Here is a 24,781-nt window from a genome sequence, read left to right as displayed (position 1 = left end):
ATGTTTTCATATCTTATCAAGTAGGCAGCTAACCATACAAGATGCCCTATTTCTTCCATGCATGCGGAGAGTTGATGTGGCTGATCCAAACCATCCACTTTAGCCCACCTGATAACACCAATCCTATATTACGTACCTTGGTTGGTGGTTTTTCCAAGTAAAATTAACCATTTACAGTCAATTTTAGTATAAAATTATCCATAAAAGGTTTTATTTGAGCACATGCCAGGGTCTTTTGAGTCTAAAATTTGTTCCATAGGTAACTCTTTGTTATAAATTTTCTTTTCTTTTCTTGTTTTTAATTCTGATTTATTATAAATTTTAATATATTTATTTTACACTAGTATATAGAAATACATTTAAATATTAAAGTTATAAGACATTATGTTTTATTATAAATTTAATAAATTCATTCTCCTTTTTGTAGTATTAAGATTATGTAAATTCTGATTTTTTATAAAACTTAATGAATTTATTATGATTTTTAATACTAAATTTATAATAAATTATGATTTAGTATAAAATTTATTAAATTTGTTCTGATTTTTTATATTAAATGTAGATTATGGTTTATTATAAAATTTAATAAACATTTTCTGATTTTAATAAATATTTTAAAAAATACTAATTAGTTAATATTTTATTACTTGAAAAATATTTTATGTTTTATATTATAAAATAATTAATTTATTCTTTTGTTTTTATATTTTGTTAATTACTTTTATAAATATTTTATTTGAAATATTATATTTTTAATGTACATTAGCCAACATCCTGGCGACATTAGTTGACATCTTGTTGACATAATAGGAAAAACTGTATTTTTTTTGTTATTTGGACTGATTTGGTCGACATTTCCGAAATATAGGAAACGTTGACCAACATAATGTAATTTTTATATTACCATCCATTTTCATCTTGGTGAGCCTTGACGTCGACATATGTCGGGTGACATTAGCGACATTTGGCGACATTTGAAACCATGATCACCACCTCAGTTTGAAACCCTAATCTTAGTCGCACCTAATTTCTCTTATTCTTCCTGGTCACTGGGCAATCTCCAAGAATCTTTCAATTCCTTGGGCAGTCTCCAATACTCCAGCAACCTCCAAGAACCAGGCGCTACTGCAGAAAATCCAATTCTAAAGAATTCTCATGTAGCCGACCAGATCAAGCTCACATGAGAACCCTAGTCTTTCCTTGCCAAGCTCTGATACCAACTTGAACAAAAGAATCAGAATGTTTCCTGATGTAATTCAGAAAGAAAAAGAAAAGAAGTCAACCTAGGTTTGAAGAGAAGAAGAAGAGAGAAAAGAGAAGGGAGAAGAGAAGAAAGAAGAGAAAGGGGTGCGGTTAGATAATTCTGGCCGCCCTACTAAATTTTATATATATTTATTCCTGACTTTACAATAAGTGGAGTTACTCTAATACCCCTACTTAATAAACAAAAGAAAAATAAACAAGGCCCAACCAACCCAACTACCAAAACTGTAACTGTTGAGTTGGGCCTAGTTGTTTTTATTCTTATTTTAAGTTATTTAGTTAGGAAGTTGTTGGGCTTTAAGCCCATTAGTTTATGTTTTTAAGTTGTGATTGTTCAACTACATTAGTAGCCGCCCTACTAAGGGCATCCTTGTAATATCTCATCTTTTAAGTTAAGTATAAATATAATGAGGGGTTGGCGGCTAGGGTTAATCTAAGAATCCTAGTTGACTTCCTACTCTTTTCTCCTTTTCTTTTCTTCTCTACTGCTGAAATCTTCATCTTCCTCCTCTTTCCCTTCACAAGAAATTTGACTAAATCTACAATCAGTGAATTCTACTTGGTTTCAGAGCAGGTCGAAGGTTCCTCGAGTTGTTTTCTCATGCAACCCTAGATCGGCTGACTGCATGGTGATTTAAGAGGCTGATCAAAGATCTCAGGTAAGCCTAGTTTTTGGATTTTTTGGTGGATCTGTGTGCCCTGTAGCTGGTCTAGGGTTTCTCATCAAAATTAGGAAAAACTAGAGAAAGGGGAAGAGTCCTATTTCTGTTGACTCTTCAATTTTGACCTAGGAAGTGGCACCCTAATTTTTTAGGGTTCCTTGGAGTTTTCTGTAAGGGGCGGTTCAAGTCCTGCCTAATTTGGAGGCTTCTAGAGAGTGTGACTACCTCTTCTCTCTCTTCTCCCGTCCCACAAAAAATGACTCTTCTGTGGGAAGACAGTCTAGGACACCAGAAAGGTGTTGTTGGTCCTAGAAGTGTTTCGTTTGATCTTCTTGCATATTTCAGTTATTTTCTTTACACTTTTCAGAAGCATGGAGGGTCACGGAGTTGAAAATAAGCTCAGGAGTGAAATGGGACCAATGGGAGGTGCTGGAGACCTTTTCGGGACTGGAACCATTACTACAGTTAGGTTGGATGGTGCAAATTACTTAGAATGGTCACAATCTGCAAAGATGGCCATTGGTGCTCGTGGGAAATTAGGGTATATCACTGGTGAAGAAGTGAAACACGAAACTAGCAACTCCCGATGGGTACAGGAGAATTATATGGTGATGACTTGGTTGTATAATTCCATGTTGCCCCATATAAGTAAAATTTTTTTTATGGGCAAATACAACTAAGGAAATATGGGATGGGGTTACAGAAACCTATTCATAGAGGGAGAATGTTGCTAGGGCTTATCAGTTAAGAAATTAGATTATTTCTACAAGGAAATAGACCTATTGCAGCCTATTTTTCAACCCTTAAAACCTTGTGGTAGGAGATTGACCATTTAGAGACATTTGCTTGGGAAACCACTAAGGATGCAGCTACCTATCAGAATCATCTAGAGAAGTATAGGGTGTTTGAATTTCTTGTTGGCCTTAATCCTGAGTATGATATTGCAAGACAACATCTTCTTTCCAGGGACAGTGTTACCCTTTGCTAGAAATATGCCTTTGTGTCAAGGGAGGAGAGCAAGAGAGATATGATGATGAAAAATCCTGTTTCTGATCAATCTGCCATGGTGAGTACTGTGAAATCTAAACAAAGTGGAGATCGGGGTGGCAGTGAAATCAAGAAGGAAGATAAAAAAGATTTGATCTGTGACTACTGTAAGAAGCCTAAGCACACAAGAGATACTTGATGGAAGCTTCACCCACATCTTGTGCCGACTAGAATAAAAAATAAGAAAGGAATTGCACACATGGAAGTTACTGGTGACATTCCGGCCCCTCTGGAGTCTTTTGCAGCTGCTATAATAAGGGCCAAACTTGAGAGGTATGGGCAACTTCTAAACCAGCGGGATACAACCAATTCCAGTTCAACAGCAAGCAGATAACAAAGTACATGTGGTACTGGTGGAGTCCACTCTACTTCCTTTCCTCACACAAGCAGTCCACACCCACTGCAAATTATGTTTCTACTTCAAGTAAGGAGGGAACTCCTTGGATTATAGATTTTGGAGCCTCAGAGCACATGACCCATAACTCTACTATTTTTTCTTCTTTCCAACTCTGTTCTGGCGGAGATAGGGTCTCCACAGCTGATGGATCCTATGTTCCCATTGCTGGGAAGTGATTTGTCAAGATTAGTGATTCTATTTCTCTACCCTCTGTCCTTCATGTTCTCAGATTGAGCACTAATTTGTTATTTGTTAGTAGCTTGATTAAGGACCTGAATTGCTCGGTAATTTTTTCTCCTGGTCATTATATTTTGCAAGATCTGGATTCAAAGAGGATGATTGAGAGTGGTTGTGAAGTGAATGAGATCTACCTCCTGGATGTGCTTCCTCCTCATCATAGTCATTGTTTGCCAAACTGAACTTGTTGAGAGAGCTGAGAAGAAGAAGAAGAAGAGAGGAGAGTCTAATGTGTTCGAATGGGCACATTAAAGGACCAGGATGCCCCTGATTAGTGATGGGACACCCAGTCTAATAAAACACAAGATACAATTAGGCCCAGTTACTAAGGTCTATTAACTAGAGACTCTAATACCCAACCCAGACAAGCGAATAACAACATATCAGCCGAACCAACACTCCCTCTCAAGCTAAGCATGGATGTCAATCATATTTAGCTTGCCCACTAAGTCCAAAAATATCACTGTGGTTAGCCCTTTAGTTAAAACATTTGCAATTTGCATCTCTGAAGGAGTGTAAGGAATGCAGAGTTCTCCTGTGACTATTCTTTCTCTAACAAAATGACGGGCTATCTCAATATGTTTTGTTCTATCATTTTGCACTGGGTTATTTGCAATGTTGATAGTAGCCTTGTTGTTGCAATACAACTTGAGAGGACACTCCATCTTCACTCCTAGTTCACCAAGAAGAATTTTAAGCCACAACAGTTATGCAACACCATGAGCCATAGCTCGATATTCTACCTTTGCCCTAGATTTTGCAACAACATTCTATTTTTTTTCTTCTCCATGTAACTAGATTTCCCCCAACAAAAGTGCAGTAACCTGTAGTCCTCTCCCACCGACTCTCGTAGACCATGATTCGGTTCTATTGGAGTATCTGTTGGCTTGCACCCCAACATGCCTGTCTCTTGTAGAAGGTCAAGGATGTATTTTCGTTGACATATATAGATGCCCTCTTTGGATCTAGCAACTTCAATCCCTAGGAAGTACCTCAGTTGACCTAGGTCTTTGGTTTCAAATTCAACAGGTAGGACCTCCTTCAGTCTGTTGATCTCCTCCTTATCATCCCCAGTAATTACCATATCATCTACATAGACGATAAGAGCAGTAAGTTTCCCATTCCTCTTCTTTATAAATAGAGTATGATCTGCCCCGCTTTGAGTATAACCACCTTTCTTCATGGCTTCACATAGCTTCTCAAATCAGGCACGAGGGGAATGTTTAAGGTCATATAGTGCCTTTCTCAATCTACACACTTTTCTGCCAAATTCATAACCTGGTGGAGGATCCATGAATACCTCCTCATGTAGATCATCATTTAGAAAAGCATTCTTCACATCCAGCTGATGAAGCTTCTATGAGAAGTTTGTAGCTAATGAGAGTAGGACTCTGATAGTGTTGAGTTTTGCTACAGGAGCAAATGTTTCTTTGTAGTCAACTCCTTCCTTTTGAGTAGACCCCTTTGCCCCGAGTCTAGCCTTGTATCTTTCAATGGACCCATCCTCCCAATGCTTCATGGTGAACACCCACTTGCATCCAACAGTACATTTCCCTTCCGGTAGATCTACTAGTTCCCAAGTCCCTGCTTTCATCAAGGCCTTCATTTCTTCATTCATAGCCTCTTTCCACCTTGGGTCAGACACAGCCTCAGAATACCTAGTAGGAACATGCACAGAAGAGAGAGCAGGCACAAAAGAACAATAACTAGGGGATAAGTGTGAGTAAGACACAAAATCCGCAATAGGGTATCTGATAGTACAAGAACGAGTAGATTTACGAAGTGCAATTGGAAGATCCAAGTTAGAGGAATTGATAGGATTACCTTGAGTTACTGAGGCAGGTTGATCCGAGTCCAATTGGTTGTTGTCATGAGTTAGAGGGCTCTTCTTCCTTCTATTGTAGGTAACTCTGATATCTTTCTGTTGCCTGTTGGAGCCTTTAGTAACATTTTCCACACCACTGGTAGTAGTTGGGCCAATGGGAGCCTCACTAGATTCACCTGGGATACCGCAACTAGGAGGATCAAGAGGAGAAGATGGAAGATCGAGGCAGAGAGGGGCACAAAGAAATGGAGAATAGAAGAATCAACCGGAGGGTCCTCTTCCATTCTACTAGTATCCCCCTAAAGAGGATTCGAGGAAGATTGAAAGTAGGATTGAAGCTCAAAGAACACCACATCTTTTGTAACATATCTTTTCTTGGTGATTGGATCATAACACTTATATCCCTTCTGAGTAGGAGAATAACCCAAGAAGATTCCCTTTGTAGCTCGAGGATCCAGTTTTGTCTTCTTTGGATCCTTGACATGTATGAAACATACACACCCAAAGACCCTCAGTGGAAAAGAAAAAACAGGGAGATGAGGGCAAAGAACCGAAAATGGAGTCTTCATTCCCAAGACCTTAGATGGCATTCGGTTTATCAGATATGATGCAGTGATGATTGCTTGAGACCAATAGCCTTTTGGAACCTTGTGCTAAATTAATAAAGTTCGTGCAATCTCCAATAAGTGTCTATTCTTGCGCTCAGCAACCCCATTCTGTTGGGGGGTATTAGCACAAGATGACTGATGAATCATTCCTGCATCCTCCATAAACAAGTTTAAGGATCTTTCGAAATATTCAACAACATTATCTGACCTGAATTGCTTGATTTTCTTTCTAAATTGTGTTTCAATCATTTTGCAAAATGCCATGGTTACCCGCGACACTTCATCTTGTGTCTTTAATAAGTAGATCCATGTGCATTGAGAATAGTGGTCAATAAAATTGATAAAGTATTGATAGCCATCCACAGAAACAATGGGAGAATGACCCCAAACATCAGAATGCACTAAGTCAAAAGGTGCTTGAATTTCATTAATAGAAGTTGAGTACACAGTTCTACACTATTTTGATAATTGACAGATTTCATAGACTAACTTTTGACTTGACACACCTTGAAACAATTCCGGAAACAACATTTCCAATGACGAGAACTGTAAATGACCTAGTCTACCATGCCACAGGTGTAGCTTAGATAACGACTCCACATTAGATTGACCACTAGTAGTAGATGTTTGAAGGGCTGAACTGATGTCTGCATCCAGGTAGTAGAGGGCTCCACGCTCATGACCGCTCTCAATCGTTCTCTTCGTCAAACTGTCTTGAAAAACACAATGTGTAGGAAAAAAGGTTATGCTACAATTCAAGTTCTTGGTAAGTTTTGAAACATATAAAAGATTTGAAGAGAGATTGGGAACACGTAAGACAGATTTGAAGGAGATGTCCTTGCTTAGGTCAACCACTCCTTTCCCAGATATGGTAGAGAGGGAACCATCAGCAACCTTCATCTTGTCTTGACCAGACATTAAATGATAGGAAGAGAATAAGGAAGACATGTGAGTCATGTGGTCAGTTACACTGTAATCAATAATCCAGGAGGTTGGATCAATGGAACTAGTTGCACTAAAGGCTGAAACAATACCTGATCTGGCAAGGGAGGTGGAAGCAAGCAAATTTGTCCTTAGGTGGGCCAGTGCCCGGCTAAGTACCTCTACCTCATCAGCTGTGAAATCCATTGGCCCATGTCCTTGGGAACTGGTAGTATGTCCCGAAGAAGAGGAAGCAATTGTGGATGAGTGTTTGGAACCTCCATTGTCGTGACTTGCTGCTAGGTTCCCACTTGCCGAATGGCCCTTCTAGTGCTTCTTCTCTTTCCTCAATGTTGCTGATTTCAAATGAGGGTAGAGAACCCAATAGTTATGTTTCACATGTTTTTCTCCCCCACAATGAGTACACCTCAGGTGTCTCTTGTCAAAGAACTTGTTCCCCCTTTGGCTTGTAGAAATGAGAGCTGAATGTTCTATAGACTGCTCTACTGGTTTAGTCTGCGCATCAACTTGCATCTCCTTTCTTCTCACCTCTTCATTTCTCACAAGATACTATACATGATGTAGATCCAAGCATCTCATCTCTTCCCTGAATTTGGGACCTTATGTTCTCATATACCGGATCTAGGCCAACCAAAAATTTGAATGCTCTACCTTTTTCAACTTGTTTGTCGTGTTTTTCCTTATCTCTGGCATTCTCCCTGTCTATAATGAGGTGGTGATCCAGCTCTTCCCCCAATCCTTCTAATGTAGCAAAGTATGTAGCAACACTCATGTCTCCCTGCTTCAGGGCAGCAATATTTTGATTCAGTCTATAGATTGGGGCATTATTATTTTTCTGCCCATAGGTCTTAGACACCTTCTCCCATATCTTGGCAGTTGTAGAGAAGTGTTGAACCATCCTAGCTACCCTGGGAGTCATTGAAGCAAGCAGCCAGGACATGATTACAGCATTCTCTCTTCTCCAAATAGCATATTCAGCACTCCCTATAGTTGTATTCATCAAGTGCGCCGAAACAAACCATTCCCTAAAGTTGTATTCATCAAGTAACACACTTGATATTTATAGGCTGTGCAAATTAGGGTTCTCTAGATTAGGAGACCTTTCACTAGTCCTAATATCTCTAGAAGAAACTTCCCCAGATATGGAAGACATATTCTCTGACTTGCAAGAGTACTAAAACCGTCACACAGGTTATGTAAAACCTCTTCAAACTTCCGGACCTTGCAGCACTATAATCTCAGACCCGAGGGTCTGTTTTAGGGCTATAATACCCTTCCCACTCTGCTATACTGCTCCACTCCTTGCTGTTGCAAGCTACCACTTTCAGTTGAAGTGCCGAGCCAAAAAAAAAAAAAAAAAAAAAACTTTGCTGTGTTTGGCCACTGTTGCCGCAACCCTGACCTAGTTGTTGTGGCTTATACCACACACCAATCACTGCTATCGTAGGTTACCTTCACCCACGAATTGCTCTAGGACTGCTGAAATCAGTCATCTCTATCAGATCTGTTTTACACAGATCTCACTTAGCCGAATGGCTACACCTTGCTCTATGTATCTCTTAGGGCATCAACTACTAGGACTAACTCCCCTTGGGCCCTACAACCAAGGAAAACCCTAGGTATAGGTTTTGCTGTGTTCTACGACCAGACTTAGGGTTTCTTTGCAGTACCAAGATAGAGAGAGAAGTGGGAGACAACTGTTGTAACCAGGCGAGAGAGGTGTTCTGTTGGTTCATTGGAGACTCCAGATTCAGCTAACATGGATTTAGGTATTCTTCTTGGTCCCGCTACTATTTCAGTTCCCATTGATTCTACTAACCCTGTTATAGATAACCTTGACCTTCCTATTGCTCTTAGAAAAGGAAAGAGAAAGTGTACTACTCATTGTATTTCACAGTACTTATCCTATAGTGGACTTTCTCCTTCCTACTGTGTTTTTCTTTCCTCTCTTGACTCAGTGTCTATACCTAAGGGTGTTAGTGAGGCTCTCTCCAAACTTGAGTGGAAGACAACTATGTAGGAAGAGATGGCAGCTTTTAAGAATCAAACATGGGACATTGTGGATCTACCTGAAGGCAAGGAGACAGTTGGATGCAGATGGGTTTACACAATAAAATATAAGGCAGATGGAAGTATAGAAAGATACAAGGCAAGACTTGTTGCAATAGGGTACACACAGACCTATGACATTGATTACTTAGAGACCTTTGCATCAGTTGCAAAGATGACTTCTGTTTGAATACTTCTTTCTCTTGTTGCGTCATACTCTTGGCCCTTGTTTCAACTTGATGTGAAGAATGCTTTCCTAAATGGGGATCTGCAAGAGGAAGTGTATATGGATCTTCCTGTTGGCTTTTACAGTGATGCTGAAAAGGGAAAGGTATGTAGGCTTAAGAAGTAACTTTATGGCTTGACACAATCTCCTAGAGCATGGTTTGACAGATTCAGAAAGGCCTTGATTACTTTTGTCTACACTTAGACTCAATCTGATCATACCTTGTTTGTGAAGCAAAGGGGATCTTTGGTGCCAGTCCTAATTGTTTATGTGGATGATATTGTTGTCATGGGGAATGACCTAAGTGAGATTGGTTGTCTGAAGAGGATTCTACGTAAAGAATTTGAAATTAAGGATCTTGGTGAACTGAGATATTTCTTAGGCATTGAAGTTGCAAGATCAAAACATGGAATTTTTATCTCTCAAATGAAATATATCTCGGATCTTCTTCAAGAGACAGGGGAGCTTGGAATGAAGGCAATCAGTACCCCTATTGATCAGAACCATAGAATCAATGCATCAGAAGGTGAGCCAGTAAAGGACATTGGGAGATATCAGAGACTTGTGGGTTGGCTGTTATACTTGTGTATGACAAGACTAGACATTTCCTATGCAGTAAGTGTGGTAAGTCAATACATGCATGCTCCACGAGTCCAGCATCGGGAGGCAGTTGACAAGATTCTTGCTTATCTGAAGGGACACCCGGGCAGAGGCATATTGTTTACTGATCATGAAAATTGAAACTAGAGGTTTATACAGATGCAGATTGAGCAGGATGCCTTGATGATAGGAGATCAACTTCAGGAGTGTGCACCCTTGTTGGGGGTAACTTTGTCTCGTGGAAGAGTAAGAAACAAATAGTGGTGGCAAGATCAAGTGCTGAAGCTGAATACAGGGCCATGGCACATGGAGTTTTAGAACTTCTTTGGATCCATTCCCTATTAGAAGAAATTGGTGTACAGGCAAAAGAACCTATGATGTTGTACTGTGATAACCAGGCAGCAATTAACATTGCCCATAACCCAGTTCAGCATGACTGAACTAAGCACATTGAAGTGGATAGACATTTTATCAGAGAAAGAGTGACTTTTGGAGAAGTTTGTCTTTCATACATTACTTCTGATCTGCAGCTCGCTGATGTTATCACAAAAGGTGTTGCAAAGAACAAGCTGGAGCATGATCTACACAAGTTGGGAATCTGTGACATTTACTCCCAACTTGAGGGGTAGTGTTGAGTTGGGCCTAGTTGTTTTTATTCTTATTTGAAGTTATTTAGTTAGGAAGTTGTTCAGCTTTAGGCCCATTAGTTTATGTTTTTAAGTTGTGACTGTTTAGCTACATTAGTAGCCGACCTACTAACGGCATCCTTGTAATATCTCATCCTTTACGTTAAGTATAAATATAATGAGGGGTTGGTGGCTAGGGTTAATCTAAGAATCCTGGTTGACTTTCTACTCTTTTCTCCTTCTCTTTTCTTCTCTATTTCTGAAATCTTCATTTTCCTCCTCTTTCCCTTCACAAGAAATTTGACTAAATCTTCAATCAGTGATTTCTACTGTAACATAAAGAAATAAACAGTAAAATAAAGTGTGGGGCTGGAACCACACACATGCTAATAACCTATTAACTATCTCTACACTTTTTACTTTGCCCGGGACTCGAAAAACCAACAAGAAATAGGTTGGCAAATTGACAAGAGATGCCTTAATAACTATAAGTCTTCCCCCTTTTCATAGGTAGCTTTTATTCCACATGGCCAATCTTTTCTCACATTTTTTCACCACCAAATCCCAAAATCTTTGACTTCTTGGGTTCCCACCAAGAGGCATTCCCAAATAGGTAATGGGAAAACTCTCCAATTTACAACCTAACAGCTCCTTGAACCTTTCCTAGAGATAGTCACTTTCATTTAAACCCACAATACTGCTTTTAGTGGAGTTAATTCTAAGTTCAGTCACCATCTCAAAACTTTTTAACATCCATTTTAGGTTGGAGATGTTATCCCAATCAACCTCTAAGAATAAGATTGTCATCTGCAGACATCAAATGAGACACCTGAACTGCTTCCCTACCTACCACGAACCCTTTCAGCAAGTTCAACTCCCTTGTTTTTTGAAGCAAATAACTGAGGAAATCAGCTACCAAATGAAGAGTAGGGGGGAGAGAGAACAACCTTGTCTTAGGCCTCTGTTTGCAATAAAGTAACCGGTAGGTTCACCATTTATCGAAATTGAAAACCAAGCAGAACTTATTGCACCCTCTAATCCATCTGACCCACCTTCTACCAAAACCTCTCAGGCTTAGAATCTCTACCAAGCAGTCCCAATCCACTTTGTCATAAGCCTTTTCCAGGTCCAACTTGATTACCATCCCAGCCTTACCACTTTGTCTTCTTTTTTCTACACATTCATTAGCCACAATCAAGGTTCAAAATATCGTTACACCCGTGTATCGGTACTTAAAATAACATGTGTTTATATGTTTTTAATTTTTTTTTCAAAATTTGGTTTTTGGGCATATTTTTAACTATTTTTTATTAAAAAGCGGGTGGTTCTTGAAACCCTTGTAAATAGGCGTATCATGAAGTGCCCGATATGATATGATTCGCCTGATACGAGGCATATTGTATTGAAATTTTTGAACCTTGGCCACTAGTATGCTGTCAATAATCTGTCTCCCTTTCACAAAGGTGAATTGGTTGCTTGAAATTAATTCTTTCAGCACCTCCTTTAGTCTTGACACCAAAACTTTAGCTACTATTTTGTATAAATCCCCACCAAACGGATAGGTCTGAAGTCCTTAACTTCCAAGGTCCCCTCTTTCTTTGGAACTAGAGTGATAAATGTCAAGCTGTTACCTTTGTTCACAATGGTCGAGAGGTAGAAATCTGAGAACACCTCCACCAAATTACTAAATCAGACTTGATTGTGTCCCAACACAACTGATAGAAAAGGATAGGGAACCCATCCGGTCCCGGAGCTCTATCTCCATCCATCTTAAACAAATGCTTCATTAATCTCTTGTTCTTTAAAGTTTCTTTTTAGCCAAATCCTTTTGTCTTCAGACAACTTATGTCCCTCCTAGCTTGAAGTATTCAAAGGAGTTCTACTAGATCCATCCTTTGAGTAAAGCTGAAAATTGCACAATGGCTTCTGAAATTTCTCCCTTCTCCTCTCTCTCTCTTTGCCCCACCCTCAATTTTGAGATGTAGTTTTTCCTCCTCCCTGAAGCATAACTATGGAAGAACTTTGAGTTATTGTCTCCCTCCTTCAGCCATCTCACCCGAGACCTTTGTCTCCGAAAGGTTTCTTCCCTTATTATAAGCTTCTCCCTCTCCTTTCTAATAAGTTCTCTTCTGCTTCTACTCTATACATCCAAATTCCCCATTTGCTCTCTTTGGCCCAAATCATCTAACTCTTGAATTAGCTTATTTTGTTGAAACCGGAATCCTACCCAACCATTCACTTTGCATTCCTCCCACCAAGAAGTTACTCTTTTCTAAAACTCCTTGTGGGTAGTCCCAGTGATTAAAAAGGCGCACCTAAGGCGTACAGGCAAGGCGCATTTTAGGGTATGTGCCGCCTAGGTCCTAGGTGCAACCCTTTCAGAAGGCGCACGCCTGGTGTGCGGCTGATGTGCCTTGCACCTCAGCCCAGGCATGCGCCTTTTGAAATTTTGACGCTTTTTTGCTTTTTTTTTGGAGCCCCCAGATCCCTGAGAACCCCCTATTTGGCACTTTTTTTTTTTAATTTTCTGACATTTTTTTTTTAAATTTTTGCACCTTGCTTCAAAAAGGCGTGTGCCTTGCCTTGCACCTTGTGCCTTGGGCGCAAATTGATCCCTGCACCTTTTTTGTGCCTTGCGCTTTTAAAACACTGGGTAGTCCATACCTTCTCCAACCTGAAAGGTGTCTTTCCTTTTCTAAAAACTTCATTTTGGAATCTGGATAACCACCAGTTAATGATCAGAGATCCAACGTGGCGTGATTGATTGCAAGCAGTTGGGAAAGTGCTCTTCCCAGTCATTGAACAATAGCCTAGAATCTTTGTTTTTTTTAATAAAATGCTATATGGAATGATGGAAAACAGTGATCTGAAGATGTTTTCATTTTGGGTTCAAATTTTGTATCCATTTTCTATATCTGATCCCTATACGGGGAAATGCCTTCTATTTAGATATAGTAGCTGTTGTATGCTACTAGAGGACTGATATGATGAATCTGAAGTCCAGATCATCCATCTAATTCTAGATTGTCCAACTGGCACTTCTCTCATTCATACCTTCACCATATCTTAGCCATGTAATAGATTTCTCACATAAAAGATATCCATTGAACTTTTTGCTTTGCCAAGTAATAGAAGACAGAAGGATAGCGTGGCTTTCAGCATTTGTTGAAGGACCCTTGCAATAAACTTGGCTAGTGAAAAGGGTAAGGTGTTGGGGGCAGTTCTAGTCCTGGAACATCAGCTGCCATTTATATGGTGTATGCATGTTTATAGTTAGTTACGTATGAATTGATATATGCATTTTTTGTATATGTTCCATCCCCTCATTCTGATGCATCATTCTTCATTGATTTGTTAGGTACTGGGTGGTATTTATTCTGGAAATGTATCTGGCATTACAGCTCAACATCTAGAATGGGTAAGAGTAGCATGTTTTCCATTTAAAATGCTTTGCATACTTATTTTGAATGTCCATGAATTTTGAGGAAAGATGATCAAGAGCTCTCTCTCTCTCTCTCTCTCTCTCTGGCACCCAGCTTACCCACCAAACCAAAGATACTGTCAATTTCTGCCAACTTCACCAAAAATAAAAAAAATGCATTTATCTCTTTTCTAGACATGTTTTGGTGTTCCATTTTGATGGATAAAGATTTGAAGAGACAATACAGTCCATGCTTAGACATACTGGGATCTGTGCATAATGGGCATCTATAGGCACCTTTGCTGCATATTTTAATACTCCAAGTTGCTGAAATCTCAGTAATACTGTAGATTATCACATATTTACTTGACACAACATCTGTGACCCCATGAGAGAACACACAGATGATCAAGTTGAACATTTAAATTCCAATATTCCTTTTCTTTTAGAGCTGACTAAGATGTGCCAATAAAAGATGAAAAAGAGAGAAATTAAAAAGAATTTAGAGTTTTTGTCTACTACCCCTTGGAAACACTCATGAGTTCTGTTTTTCTTGCATCCAGGTCCATCAGAAGACACTTCAAGTTCTACAGGAAATAGCATTTTAGTTTTCTATGGTGGACACCAATGTCTCACGATAATGCTAAGCAATTTTTGATCAACTAGTTTCCTTGAAAAAGAAGAGATCTATAGGATGCTGGGAATTCCTGATCAATTTTCTTTGTCAGTGAAATTCAAATTGACTTGTATATATGAAAAACAGAGGAGCATCTCATTTGGGTAACTGAAACATATCTTCAATTTCAGAGTTCAGTTTTCCAAATATTATATACATTTTATTTTGTGTCCAAGCATCTAGAAGTGTTTATGACTTATTACATGAATAAATTCCATTTTACCCAAAAAAAAAGAAAAAAGTTATGCCACACATTCTCCACTGACGTTTATGAGCAGCATTTCATTTCAAAATTGAGTCATACATGGTAATTCATGCCCACCTGTAGCAAATTCTTGTTTGGAATCTGCAGGTCCACGAATCCTTGCCTGAAATTCCTTCGGAGGAAATCATATACATAATCTACCACCACCCTCTTCAGCATACAAGAATCCTTACTAGCCCTGACCTCGCTGTGTCCTAACAAGTACACTACTCCAGAGCTTCTTGATTTTTCCAAGAATTGGATCTCTTCTTCTCCTCCTCTGTCTGGGACTGCTGCAATTTTGTCATCCTGGTCAAGTCCTTCCAGATACTCCATTCTGATGAATGACTTGAGGTGCTCCATCAACAAATTCTCAAATTCTTCATTCCCTACTCTCCTGTCGCGATATCCATACCTCGCTATGCATCTATACATCTTGTAATCTTTGGATCCCACCCGCCTAAGTGAAAACCTTTCAGCAGCTGGGACTTTGTTCACTGCCAAGTATTTAACAGAGACAAAAACTAATACAGAGTGTATGGCTGGAAGGTTGGTGAGGAAGTGAGAAAATATAGCTGGAATTCCATGAGTCAGTTCTGTGTAGAGAAGCCCAACACCAGGAACTCTTACAATGCCAAGGTCAAAGCCCAGGTTGTTTAGGTATTGAGTTGATACCTTCTTCTCTACTTCAAAAGCATAGCGTTTTGACTGGACATAGTGCCAGACATACATTACAAAGAAGAGACCCCCAGCAAAGGAGAGAGGAAGATAACCACCTTTATCGAACTTATAGAGCACAGAAGAGAAGTAGAGGAGCTCAAAGGAACCAAAGACAAGAACAAAGAGGGTAATGGAGTGAAGACTGGTTTGCCATATTATTAGCATTATCAAGATTAGAAGCGAAGTCGTAACCAGCATCACTGCAACAACAGCAATTCCTGTAGGTTTTAAGGAGGAAAAATTAATATCAGCTGATTCATGGAAATAACTGTGCATGCAAGTTATGAACACAAGATCTCAAGGCTGTTACCATAAGCATTGCCGATTTTAGTGGTGTCCTTGAACGATGCGGTGACCATGACACAGGCAAACATAAGCAGAAAGTTTATCTCTGGAATGTAGACTTGTCCTTCATGCTTGTGTGAGGTATGGACAACTCGGACTCTAGGGAAGCAACCCAAAGCCACTGACTGCTTTACAATAGAAAAGGTTGCAGAGATCATGGCCTGACTTGCAATGATCGATGCTGTCACAGCAGTCACAAACATAGGCCAGTACACTGAATCTGTCCATGGCATTTGAAGGGTTGTTTATCAGATACCAAGCTCAAATTGAAGCTTAAATACCTTGAGGCCCCGAGGATGGAAAGGAATTACCTGGAGTTGATTTATAGAAAGCATCTTGGACATCCTGTGGGAACTTGGACAAGTAAGCAGCTTGTCCAACATAAGCACAGACCAAACATGGGTATACTAAGCCAGTAAACGCAATCTAAGGAGGAAACAATTCCAAAGGAAAATAAAATTATTTGTTAGTTTATCAGAAAAACAACTACCACTCATTGTAATCTATTCTTCACAAGGTAATAGATATTGAGTGAATTCTAAATGAATTAAAAGGTTCACTTACCTGAATTGATCTTACAGAGAAGTGTCCCAGATCTGCAAACATTGCTTCTGTTCCTGTTTCACCAGATGTGTGGAGCTAATGTTAAGTGCAGTTTTATACAAAATCAATATAATCAGATTTTCAATAAAATTGTGTTTGGTGATCAAATAAAGTTGATGTTTTGCTTGATAGATCTCCAATGTTTGGTCCATATGTGAAAGCTGAAAATATGAATGCTTACCAGTCATACAGAGGACAACTCCTCCAAGAGATACCCAAGCTCGTTTTGGGTCTCCATTGAAATATTGATATATGTACACAGGGTTGAAAGCTTTCAAGACTGATGAATCATGGCGGATCAAGTTGAATATTCCAACGATCCCAATGAACAAGCACCATATCAAGATTGCCGGTGCGAATGTGTATCCTACTTTGTCTGTCCCAAATCTTTGAATTGAGAACAAGATCACTAAGATGGCTACAGAAATCATCACCACGATGTCTGGAAGGGACTCGTACAAAGAAAGATAAATTAGAGAATGACTAGAGACTAAACTATAGACAATATCAGAAGAAGTTTACTAAAGGATATATGGCTCTACCTGTGCTTATACTTGCATTTACTTTCCTCACTCCATCCACTGCTGATAGAACTGAAACAAGGTAAGGCTTTCTCAAGTCAGAAAAAGAAAACCCAAATGAAATAGGCGTGAGTCAGCAGCTAGATATGGGTTCTTCTAATTCAGAAACCTCTTCTTCGACTCATATGAGGTCAATGTAAGGATCCATATCTCTACATGTGTTGGACCTTTTCATAGTAATTTTAGCAGTTGATACTAAGTTATGCATTAAAAGGTGTCTGAGAAAAAAGAGATTCCTTTGCCACAAGGTATGAGGCCATTGAGCTGAAACTTACCATGGCCAACATTATGGAGGAACCATTTGGTTCGGAATAAAACAGCCATCTGGAGGGTTTCTTATTTACTAGATTTGTTAGTCATTTTGATAGTAGAGGGATCCTCTTTGATGCAATAATAGATAGAATTAGAGAGCTAGGGATGCAAATTGCTGTGAAATGTCCTCATGAGCACCCAAAAGATATCCAGATTGCAGTTTAGATTGGGGGCCAACATACATGATAACTCTTTGGGCTTGTTTTACAAAAATGTACCCAATATCTAATTTTGGACTCTTATGGGCCTCACTTAATTCATAACTGTCTAATATGGGACGAAGTACGTAGCGTTAGTCCGTTAATCACCAACAGTGGTTGTGGGTCCAATATTCACTACCCCCTGAACAGAGTCAAGAGTAAGGTAGCATTTGATAAATCTGAAATCTAAAATCTGAAAGGTTAAAAAATATATTATTCAAGCCTGAAATCTGAAAAGAAGTAGAAATGATTTTCTGCTTTTTAGAGGGTCTGAAAAGATAAGATCATTTGAGTCGGAGCAGTTCTCCAACATCTGAAATTGTGAAGTTTACTATTTTACCCTTAGAAATAGACTATTTAATAATATTATAAATAATAAAAAGAATATTAAATTTCTGTTAATAAACAATTTTTTTATTTTTGAAACAAATAATTATTTTATTATTTAATTAAAAATGATATTTATTGATTTGTTACTATTAACTAATAATAAATAAAAATATTTTAAATATTACTAATAAACATATTATGAAATATTCTTATTACTATATAAATATTAATATTTATTTAAATTAAAAGGATACTATTTATAATTTTATAATAATTATTTAGTAGTAATATATTTATTATTAGTAAATAATATTAAAAAATTATTATTATTATTATTATTATTACTATCGTGATTAATAAATATATGAGTATTGAATAATAATAATAATATTATTATTTTTTGGTATTTTTTATTACTTTTAATATTATCAAACAATCCTTTTAGATCATGAAAAACAGGAAATCATTTTTACTTCTTTTAAGATTTTAGATCCGAATAATGGTTTTTGAATTTTCATACATCATCAGACTTTAAAGTTATCAAAAGCCACCTTGACAACAAAGTTTTGTTTGTATGTGATTGTAATGTACAGAATAACTGCAACCCGTTTATTGGCTGTTGGGGTTGTACAATCTACAGTGTATACATGCTTTCGGGCCCATCTAATCAGATCTCCTTCCATCATGCATCATGCATCATGCATCACGCATCACGAAAACGTCTCTTGTCCCCACCCAAATAACTCAGTATACACTGTATTTATAGACAAGACATTAGTAGGTGAACGTATCATTAAGAAAATTGAAAAACAAGAACGCAAAAGATATTTTAGAGACTGAGCCAATTCAAAAGTATTTTTCTAGAGAGAGAGAGAGAGAGAGAGAGAGAGAGAGAGAGAGAGAGGACCTGAAATGCAAGGAGTCAAAATCCCGTCTCCAATAACCATGCAAGTACCAAGGAGAGCCACAGTAAGTAAAGCTGTCTTGACAAAAGAGCTTCCTTCCATGATTTCTTTGATCTTCTCTGCTCTCTTCGAGAGTTTGTTAGCAGTTCCCAAGTTATAAGCAGAAAGCTTCATCTCCTCCTCTCCTTGTTGGCTGCTTGGTATTGCACTTACCTTCACATGTCTACATATCAACGAGTACATAGCAAAAGTTCCACCTAATAACAGTTGTTGAAATTAATAAGAACAAAAACCGAGCCTTCTCAAACCGAGATGGATTTTTCACTTGGAAATAATCTATTAATTAGAAAGCTTTTCACTTGGTATTACCGTCTCCGTTGTCGTTGGCTTGGAGAACTATGAGAACATATTTGATGAGGGGGAAGAGAGTGAGGCTGTAGATGATGAGTGACAGAGCCCCGATTATATGGTTGTGAGTTGGGTTTTGATCGGTGAAGGTGCTCGCAAATACATACAACGGAGATGTTCCGATGTCGCCGAAAACAACTCCGATGCTCTGGAACGCCAGCTTCATTGCAGCAGCCATAGATGCTGCCTGTACGTGAGAGCGAAGCAAGAAAGAGAAGCAGCTCAGAAACTGTTGATATATATAATCTCAAACAACAAAACCCAACTTCAAAAAATAAATAACATGATCAAATAACCATGAACCTGAAAGTATTCATCAGAAGTAGAAAAATGAACTGAAATATTGTAGACATATATTTCTTTAATTTTAATTTGCTTGCTATTTTGCTAAAGCTCAGACCTTGGTTAGCTTGGTTTTGGTAGACATTCCAGAGACCTTAGAGGCCTCTTGATCAAGTGAGTCGAACCTTTGAAAGAGTTTCTGTCGTTTGGATTGGTTTTGGGTAGTTTCCACATCCACTTTCTCTTCTTTGTAATCTATCAAAACAATATTCTTGATCTCCTTTTCCTCCTCCCTCTCCACCATCTCTACCACATTGATAACTGCGTCGTCGTTACAGACTTCTTTCTCCATGGCTACCAGGCAAAGAAGTCCAGGCACAACTGCTCAACTCTCAAGAGCTCCCTCCCCACTTACAGTCTTAAGTGTTACTTTGCCAAGAAGTGAGGAACCTCTTCCGTTTTTATAGGCGCTCCCAGTCCCAGAGACGTACCGAGTTCACTTGCCCCCCAAAACTTTTCAAAATGGGCGAGCTTCAAAAAAAATAAAAAAACAAAGGAAAAGGGCGACCTCTAATCACTTTTGACACGTGGCAATACCTCATTGTGTTAACAAGATGTTCAGTCGACGAGGGAACCTGCTCTGCGGCTTAATAACCTGTTTGTCCTCTTCCAGTTTTCTAATTTGCTTTTTTGCTTAACTTTTTGTGGTAGTCTTGCTTTTGCTTACTCGGGTTACACTTTTTTTTTTTTGATAACTATTACTCGGTTTAGACTAAACAACGTGTTTCATGTCACGGTACTCTCCTCCCTGGAAACTACAAAAAATTACTGAGATGACTCAGAAATCTGAGAACCGTTGGATTGGTGCCTTGGTGGGGCCGACATAATTTTGGAAGTGACTCGTGAGATGAGAAGGGAATGGGTGGATATCCACCTGTTACTGTTGGGATTTTTGCTTAGACAAAGTAGGAGTTTCTACTTATACTTTCCTTTTTAACGTCCCTTTTCTCACTTCTCAATTTTCTTCGGTCCTTTACAAGCGAACCAATGACCGGAACAACAACAAAACTTGCCTAGATTTCGTTCAGAATGGCCACTGGCCATTTTCCAATTAATTGGGCATGGGCAATTGGAAGTAATTGATTGCGCGTATAGACCGTTTATACATTCGGGTAAGGATGACAAAGTAAACATGTATTGTTCATCCGTTGTCAATCCATGTAAATGGGTTAATAACTTTCTATTGGATAGACCGGTCCGTACGTCCATCCAAACCGTTTTTCAAATCCATTCTCCATGTTTGAGTCAATTAAACAAAATTTTAACGTTTTTAGATAAAAAAAGTTATGGTTTAATTTTAAAATTCATTATTACATATAAAATTAATTTCCATTAGAACCAATGCAACTTATTTAACAAAAATATTTTTATTAATAAAAATTAGTACTTCAAAAATTCTAACTTCATAATTAATATACTTACAAGAACTAATAAAATTAATAACATATAATAAAAGTTAATCAAGCAATAATTAATAAAAACAAATTTACTAATATATTATTAAATAAAGTTCAATGGAATTTATTAAACAAAATTAGTATTTAATAGAAAATAATAAAATGTCAATTTATTATTATTCCAAAATAAAGTTAATATAAAATAAAACTAAAATTAAAACTATTAATAATTAAATTCCAAACAATTCCATTAATTTTATTAAAATAAAATTTGTTAAAGTTCCATATATATATATAGATAAGAGTGTGTGTGTGTCCATGTGAGCATGTCTCTCCTTTGAGAGAAGCTATTTATCTATTTTCTCCATTTTTTTGTATTTTTTTAATTTCTTTTGTTTTAAAAATATAAAACAGTAATATAGATTAATAAAGCTATACACTATTAGAGAGAAACCTTTAAGTTTTCCAAGGCCTCTTATTCTAATGCATGTTATTATTACATTTAAAAGAAGATAGAGAAAGAGAGAGAGAAAGAATAGTAATAATAGTATAAATCAAGGTTTTTACAACCGAACTAGACAACGAATTGGTTAGAGGTCCAGTTTCTAGGTCGAATGGTCTGATCGTTCAAATTGAATGGATGACCCATTCTGACAAAATAATAATAATAATAATAATAATAAACGGCCAAGATCATTGGACAGTTCAAACGGTTTGACTGCCAAGGTCAACGTTTTTTGGTGAAATAACAGTTCTGGGGTAAAACGGAACCGATCACCTGACCAGTTCCCGACTTTTCCGATCTGGTCCTATTTTGAAAACCATGATATAAATCAAATAATATAAATAGTTGTGGTTAAACAATAAAAAATTATTAATTTAAAAATCCACTAAACTTTCACTAATAATAAATATTAACAAAACTTAGTAAATATTAAAAATGTGTTTCAATTCCACTTAAAAGTCCAACTTAATAAACACTAATAAAAATAAGAAATTTAAATATAAAAATATTAATTGATAGTTATAATAATATTATTAGATAACTTATGAGTTGAGACCTTAATAAATGGTAATAAAAAATATTAATTGATAGTTTTAAAATACCAACAATTAATTAAAAATCAGAAAAATTATAAAAGACCTAAACATAATTAAAATACTAAAAATAATTAAAAAATATTGAAAGTTAACAATTAATTAAAATAAAGGTGTTTACTTAAAATAATGAAAATAATAAAATACAATTAATAGTATTTTATTATTAAAAAATAAAAAAATATTAAAAAATACACAAGCCAGAAATTATTAAAAATTAATGAAAATTAGTTGTATTTTTAATAACTATGGTATTTATTTATTTATTTTTACTGAAAGCACATGCAAATTGATTTTGTAGTGACTAATATGCAAAAACAAATGATGAAAATACTGGAAATTATTGAAAAAAAATACCCATATGCAAAAAATACTAAATAAGAATAAAAAACAAAAATTAATTAAAAATCCAAAATTTCTAAAAAACCAGAACTTAAATAAAATACTAAAAATAATTAAAAAATAAATTAATTGTATTTTATTGCAAAATACTGAATAATAATTAAAAATAATGTATTATTATTATTATTGGTAATAATTAACAACAATCATTTTTAAACTATAATTAGCAGTAATTATAATTTAAGCTATAAATAGTAAAAAAATACATTTAATTACTTTTAGCCAAGAAATTAGCAATATTTCTGAAAATATGATAATTTCCATAAATCACTATACTTTAAATAGATATAGTAATTTAATAATTATAAAATTTTAACAACTAACAACATTTTAATAATTAATAATAAAAAGTAACAAATCGTTTATAGCTTAACCTAACCCGACTAGGTCTATAAATTTGCAAGCTCAAGCAAATATTTTCTTTTGAGTTAGGTCTGGTTGAGATATGCACCATGCTCACACATTATCAGGGATAATTAGTTCTGAAGTCTAATTGGGTATCAAACTTTTGGGCCTAAGCTAAACCACCCCTAATAAGCTCAACTTGGAAGTTATATGCATATATGGTAAATATTATTATATAATATTTAAATAACAAATTTTATATTAAAAAATCATAGTTTTAAAATTAACACAGGGCTCTTTATCAATAGAAAATGTGCAAGCCCAAGCCCAAGCCCAGCCCTTATATAAGGCCCAAAGCTCAAGCCCAAGCCCGAGCCCAAAGCCCGATTTGTACACAAAATGTCTTATTTTTAGTATACTTTTATAAACTAATATTATATTAATTTAGTAATAATTTAATAAATTAATAAACTAATTTATATTTCCTAATAGTAAATTGATATTTATTAATAATTTAAGAAGCACATATATATATATATATATATATATTTATTTATTTATTATATATAACATAAGTACCTTTTTATATATGTATAGTATCGGGTTGGGCTTATTTGAGAAAGCTCAAGCTTGAGCCCATGAGCCTAAAATTTTGTCCAAGCCTAAAAAATAGTGGTTCAGGCCGAGCCAGACCGTCGGACTACCTAGCCCATGAATAGGTCTAATTGTATATATATATATAAGCAATTGTATACATCAAAAATCATATGAAATAAAAATTTAAACATCTTCTTCATTTTTTTTAAATGGACCTCTCATAGCTTGGCTCGGTTTGCGGCTTGGCCTGGCCCAAGGCTCAGCCCAACATGACCCGATTTACACCTCTACTTGAACTCGTCCAATACTGGGGATAGGGCGGGGAAATTCGAGGATTCCCCATCCTTGAAGAGGAGTGGGGTTCCTTGCCCCTGAACCCGCCCGACATTGAGGAGTGGTTGCCTTGCCTTGAACCCACTTGACGTTGGGGATGGGGTGGGAATGGGGTAGAGTGTCTTGATAATGGGGCAGGTGGAAGAATGGTGAGATCCATCATATGGACGCCAAAAGGGTTGCAGAATGGGTGGGCGAATTTCAAAAATTTCTTGTCATTCTTCCAACTGGGAATCATATTCCCTGATTTTTCCAGGATTTATCTTGAATCAAAACCGAACCAATTCTGAACCAAAAGAGAAGGGAAGGGATATACCTAGTCCGGAGAAGCAGTATCTCCCAACGTTGGTGTTCACGCCCAAAGAAAATCCCAAGAACTGCTCCCACTGAAGATGACACAGTGATGATGGAACAGAACCCGCAATGTTCGTCCCACAAACCAGGTTCTTTTGAAGAACTCGATGGAAGCAGTGAGCACCATACACAATCAAGAACTTTTCTTGATCTTCCCTCACAGAGAACTCAAACTAGCAGTAGATGGCGGCAGCTGTTGGAGGAGAAGGCTAGAGAAGAAGATGGCGAACAACTTTTCTTTTCTCTAGGGTTTCTGAGATCCTATCTCAAGAATGCAGTGTTATCTGCGAAATCCTTTGGGTTCAAATTCTTGTAATTTGAATTCTTGTTTCTCCTCTTTTCTTTGTGATTAAGAAACCTCCTAATCTCATTAGGAGTTATCCTAATCCAAATCTGTATTTGGATAAGGAGTCTTCTTTGGGCACTGTTTGCCGAACTGAACCTGTTGAGAGAGCTGAGAAGAAGAAGAAGAGGAAAAAGAAGAGAGGAGAGCTGATGTGTTCGAATGGGCACTGTTCATCAGCCGACACTGTTCACTAATATAAGAGCAATACATAATTGACATGAAAGGACCAGGATGCCCCTGATTAGTGATGGGACACCCAGTTTAATAAAACACAAGATACAATTAGGCCCAGTTACTAAGGCCTATTAACTAGAGACTCTAATACCCAACCCAGACAAGA

The 24,781-nt window shown here is 37.1% G+C and overlaps 1 protein-coding gene across 1 annotated transcript; it reads right to left on the bottom strand.

The window, feature by feature from the left end:
• Positions 1-14,684: 14,684 nt before the first annotated feature.
• LOC148874261 (potassium transporter 5-like) lies at positions 14,685-19,894 on the bottom strand (the record flags this gene model as incomplete). Its single annotated transcript, XM_088965717.1, has 9 exons — positions 14,685-15,761; positions 15,854-16,108; positions 16,200-16,314; positions 16,453-16,505; positions 16,673-16,933; positions 17,034-17,084; positions 18,822-19,076; positions 19,189-19,414; positions 19,628-19,894. Coding segments are annotated over 9 exons (2,367 nt in total), but the record flags the coding sequence as incomplete, so codon positions are not given.
• Between the last annotated feature and the right edge of the window lie 4,887 nt (positions 19,895-24,781).

The sequence above is a fragment of the Nelumbo lutea genome, chromosome 1 (assembly GCF_056320005.1).
Source record: "Nelumbo lutea isolate HS-2025 chromosome 1, American lotus-T2T, whole genome shotgun sequence".
In the NCBI taxonomy this organism is placed as follows: Eukaryota; Viridiplantae; Streptophyta; class Magnoliopsida; order Proteales; family Nelumbonaceae; genus Nelumbo; species Nelumbo lutea.
Note: the sequence above shows the minus strand (reverse complement) of the source record. Positions and strands in the feature narration are given on the sequence as shown.